This window comes from Oxyura jamaicensis, unplaced genomic scaffold (genome assembly GCF_011077185.1).
Source record: "Oxyura jamaicensis isolate SHBP4307 breed ruddy duck unplaced genomic scaffold, BPBGC_Ojam_1.0 oxyUn_random_OJ64826, whole genome shotgun sequence".
In the NCBI taxonomy this organism is placed as follows: domain Eukaryota; kingdom Metazoa; phylum Chordata; class Aves; order Anseriformes; family Anatidae; genus Oxyura; species Oxyura jamaicensis.
In genome coordinates, this window is record NW_023307689.1 from 1 (window position 1) to 5,021 (window position 5,021).

At 48.7% G+C, this 5,021-nt stretch overlaps 1 protein-coding gene across 1 annotated transcript; it reads right to left on the reverse strand.

Annotated features, from left to right (window-relative positions):
• Positions 1 to 2,837: 2,837 nt before the first annotated feature.
• LOC118159011 (olfactory receptor 14C36-like) lies at positions 2,838 to 3,820 on the reverse strand (the record flags this gene model as incomplete). The annotated part of the gene is made up of 1 exon (XM_035313659.1): positions 2,838 to 3,820. A coding segment is annotated over one exon (983 nt), but the record flags the coding sequence as incomplete, so codon positions are not given.
• Between the last annotated feature and the right edge of the window lie 1,201 nt (positions 3,821 to 5,021).

The window sequence follows — 5,021 nt, forward strand, 5'->3', positions numbered from 1 at the left end:
AGGCTTCCTGAGCACAACAGCTCCTTGTAGCCCTTTGGATGCTGGCTGGGAGGTCACTTCTGTCCCAGCCCCTGGCTGGCCAACAGCAGAGAGGCAGAGTCTCTGAGGTCATAAAGGCCATCAGAAAGCTGCTCCCAACATGATGACACATTTGTGGAAGTCGGGGGAGAGCTGGGGGTAATAAATACGGGAGATTTGGGGGAGAGAAGAGGGTCCTGGCTAACAGAAAGGAAAGATTCTGAAGAGGAGAGAGGGGTTCAGGTAAGGGTGCTGCTGCTAAAACACTCACTGGGAAAACATTCATGTTAGGCCATGTACATATCTCTAATCAGCAAATGAGGCTCTAACAAAAGGAAGTTGCAAAGCCCCTATCCTTTATATTTTAAAAGTTCTGATTGTCTAGTGAATTTCCCACTGACTGGGAAATAGAGATTAAGATGTCCTGTGGGACCATGTCAAAGAGCTTACAGAAGTACAAGTAGATGACATTGATCAGTCTTCCCTTTTCTACTGATGCAGTCATTCCTTCACAGAAGGCAAACTGATTGGTCAGGCATGCATTACCCATGTTGAAACCAGGCTGGCTGTCACAGATCACCTCCTTGTTCTGTATGTGCCTTAACACTGCCTCCAGGAGGAGGCAAAAACAAACAAACACACACACACACACACACACACACACACACACACACAAAAAAAAAAAAAAAAAAAAAAAAAAAAAAAAAAAAAACAGCTTCCCAAGGGACCACTTAACAAATCCCACATCCCATAGGCTGTGGGACTTTCTCTTTCCTAACAGAGAACTTTTGAATCCAGACCATAGAGCTTTACCTATTTCTCTGCCTCTCTTTTTCTTCTTGATGATGTGGAATTAAACCTCTTCAATTTACTTCCTGACATTCATACCTAAAGTACACCAAGGAATTCATTCACTACTTGCAATTGGCAGGCAGATTTTCAGCCACTTCCAGGAAAGCAGCATCCATCACATGTAATGACTTCTTGGGAAGACAAACACCATTACTCTCAGCATGCCCCTCCCTCCTTCTTTCCCCACAGCTTTAATTGCTGAGCATGACATCCTATGGCACGGAATATCCCTGTGGTCAGTTCAGGTCAGCTGTCCTTGCTGGGTCCTCTCCCAGCTCCATGTGCACCCTCAGCCTCCTCCCCGGCAGGGCAGCATGTGAAATGTTCCGCTTGAAATCTCTCATGGGGAAAGGTTGGATACATTGGAGACCAAGAACAGTGTGGCAAAGGAATCGGAGTTTGACTACGAGTCAATCTCTTTCTTTTACAGATAGAGGAGCTGGAGAGAAAGGTTCTGGAGTAGCTTTTCCCCAGCTGAGCTACGGTTCAGAATTACCTCCTGTCACATCAGTCCTCCACTAAGCAGCAGTTATAACAGGTGAGTGTGAACAGGCACGCCCTGATCACATCTTGGACCCTGCAGCCTGGGCTCTGGAGAGTACCAGAAGTGTACATTCTGGAATGTACAAGAAGGGCAGGCATGGTGGAAAATACCAAAATTGCCTTAAGAGAACCATGGCCAGGATGGAAAAATACTAATGAACCGTCAATCATCTTGCAGTCCTAAAAACAGTAGTCCTCAGTGAAGAGTCCCTTGAGCTCTCCAAGGACTGCAGTGAGCTGCACCCTTGATCTGCCCCCGAGCTGGGGGAAGTGCATCTCAGGGCTGACACCTCAAGGAACAAGCTCATCCATGCGCAAACGCCGAAGAGGAAGTAGGGTGAGTAATTCACTCTAGGGGGTAATGTGTATGCATGCAACTGGATTTGGACATCCCCAGGACCCATCATTAGGTCTTGGATGAACCTTGCCATTCTCAAACCTTTAGACCTTTTGGACCAGGCAGAGGACTTCACAAAGGGGGAAATAAATCACTCCCCAGCTTCCCTTCCATCTGCCTGATGGAAGGTGCCCACTCTGTTCTGTGAGACTGCAGAGTCACAGGTTTCCTGTGAATACCTGGCTTTAGTTCTTTCCCTCTGGATGAGCTCACTGTGGGAGATATCTCACATTCATGGGGGATGTAGTCACTGCCCACCCTAGGCTTTGCTGTCCCTGGAAGTACCCTGGGCTGTGCAGGCAGCTCCAGATTCCCCTCCTGAAGGACATCATCTGTGGGTCACATGTGGGAACAGCCCTGGTTATGTAATGCAGTGAACATTTGCTTCCTCTGCTCTCAGCAGACATCCATGGATGAGTCTTAAAACTAGCCCTTGATCTCTGACAGGTCACAATGTGATGATGAGAATGTCCTCCTGAATAGAAGGAAGAACAGACCTTTCTGAGGAGCAATTCTTTCGGCCTTTTCTTGACACTTGTTTGGGAAGGAAAGCCCAGCCTTCACGCATTGCACTGGGGTAATTCAATTTTATTACAGAGATGCTATGAGAGAGTCTTCACTGACTCACTCACACTGTTAGATGCACATTTATGCAGCCTCCATATGGGACAGAACTGGTTTATTCATTTATAGAAGTGGGGGGAATAAAAAAAAAAAAAAAAAAAAAAAACATTTATGTAGGAACACAAGGAGCAAAACCAGTCATAATGACAACAACAACAACAACAACAACAACAACAACAAATAGATTACATAATAATAATGAGAACAACAAAAACACAAGCCTGGAAGGGGATGCACTGAGATTCATCCCTGGAGAGTGAAGGGATCTTTATGAGTACTATAAAACCTCCCCGAAATCAGTTTGCTAACTGCATCCTTGAGACCCTTGTTCCTCATGCTGTAGATGAGAGATATATATCATGAGAAAAAGCAAAACACATGCCTGGAAGAGGATTACTGAGATTCATTTGTGGAGAGTGAAGGGATCTTTATAAGTACTGAAAAACATCCATGAAATCAATTTCCTAACTCCATCCTTCAGCTCCTGGTTCCTCATGCTGTAGATGAGGGGGTTCACTGCTGGAGGCACCACCGAATACAGAACTGCCAGCAAAAGATCAAGGAATGGGGAAGAGATGGAGGAGGGCTTCAGGTAGGCAAATGTGGCAGTACTAAGAAACAGGGAGACTACGGCCAGGTGAGGGAGGCAGGTGGAAAAGGCTTTGTGACGTCCCTGCTGTGAGGGGATCCTCAGCACAGCCCTGAAGATCTGCACATAGGACACAACAAGGAAAATAAAACACCCAAATAATACACAAGCACTAAGCACAAGAAGCCCAGTTTCCTGGAGGTAATCATCTGAGCAGGAGAGCTTGAGGATCTGGGGAATTTCACAGAAGAACTGGTCCAAAGCATTGCCATGGCAGAGGGGGAGGGAAAAGGTATTGGCAGTGTGCAGCACAGCATAGAGCAAAGTACTGCCCCAGGCAGCTGCTGCCATGTAGACACAAGTTCTGCTGTTCATTATTGTCCCATAGTGCAGGGGTTTGCAGATTGCAATGTAGCGGTCATAGGCCATGATGGTGAGGAGAGAAAACTCTGCTGTGAGAAAGACAACAAACATAAAGACCTGGGCAGCACAACCTGCGTAGGAAATGGCGCTGGTGTCCCACAGGGAGTTGGCCATGGCTTTGGGGACAATGGTGGTGATAGTACCCAGGTCAAGGAGGGCGAGGTTGAAGAGGAAGAAGTACATGGGGATGTGGAGGCGGTGGTCGCAGGCTATGGCTGTGAGGATGAGACCATTGCCCAGGAGGGCAGCCAGGTAGATGCCCAGGAAGAGCGCAAAGTGCAGGAGCTGCAGCTCCCGTGTGTCTGCGAATGTCAGGAGGAGGAACTCTTTGGGGAAGCTGCTGTTGGACGTTTGCTGCTTCTTTGCATGGTTGCCTGTCCATGGAGGAAAAAAGAGAGACAAGTTAGGCTAAATTTTCTGAGCAACCCACCTGCTTCTCTAACAGAAATCACTGTCCCCTGAGCTGAATGAAGAATATGTGTGCTCATTCTCCAACCCTCCCAACTGAATGACACCATGCTTGACAGTTTAAAATGAAGCTTGGGCACTTTGTTTCTAAGAACACACCCTCAGGGCAGGGCCCCACTAGTCCATGTCAGAGCAGAAGCTTACGCCCAACTGGACCCCAGACAAAGAGAGGAGGAGCACCACACACACGTTTAGAAATAAGAAAGAACATTGCATTGGTCCAACCTGCTGACAGAGAGAAAGGCAGACGGGCATGCAGGGGAGCCTTCACTTGACCAAGCTTGCACACCACTTATAAGAGCAACACTGCAGGGCAGATACTCTTACAATACTGATCACTTTGAATCACCTTGCAGGGAACAGGCTTCTCTCCTCTTCTGGAGGTCCACCTCAGGAGGAGGTGGCTCATGCCCTAAAGTACTGGAGGGCAGAGGCTGTGCTGGGTGGCAGAGGAGAGCAGGGGTTGCTGCAGAGAAGGTGCCTGCACTGCAGACCTGGTAGGGAGTGCCTGAATCCCCCCTCCCTTGGAGTTTGGGGCAGAAATTCCCTCTCTCCTCCCTGCACCTGCCTCGAGCTCTCCCTGCTGGGATCGTTTTCCCTCTCTCCACATCCCCTCCTTGCCATTGTTTACAGACCCCATCCCATCTGCAGTGTACTCAACTCTGTCTTGTAGACACCTCCTGTCCCATGGTAATTTTCAGGGATATCTCCAAGTTTTCAATGGCTATGGAACAGCTCAGACCTAAAAGTCCTTACAACAACTGGGACCTTAGTGCCTTCATCAGAATAGAGAAATAAATTCCCAACTCTATCTGCAACCCCCCAAAGCAAGAGGAGAAATCTCAAAGCACAGAATACTTCTCTTCAAGAAGCCCTTGCTCTGACCTTTCCCTTGGGGAGTCTGCTCTGAGGTGTTCTTGAGGTGCAGTGTAGCTGTGAGAAGCCTTCCCCAGGCAGCAGCCCCTGGGCAACAGCAGCCTCTGGGCAACAGCAGGACCCTGCCGTGCCCTGCCCTGCCCTGCCCTGCCCTGCCCTGCTAGGAGGGGCTCCCTCCACCCAGAGCTTCTCCCCACAGCACCCTGGGCAGCTCCCCGGGCAGGCTGAGTG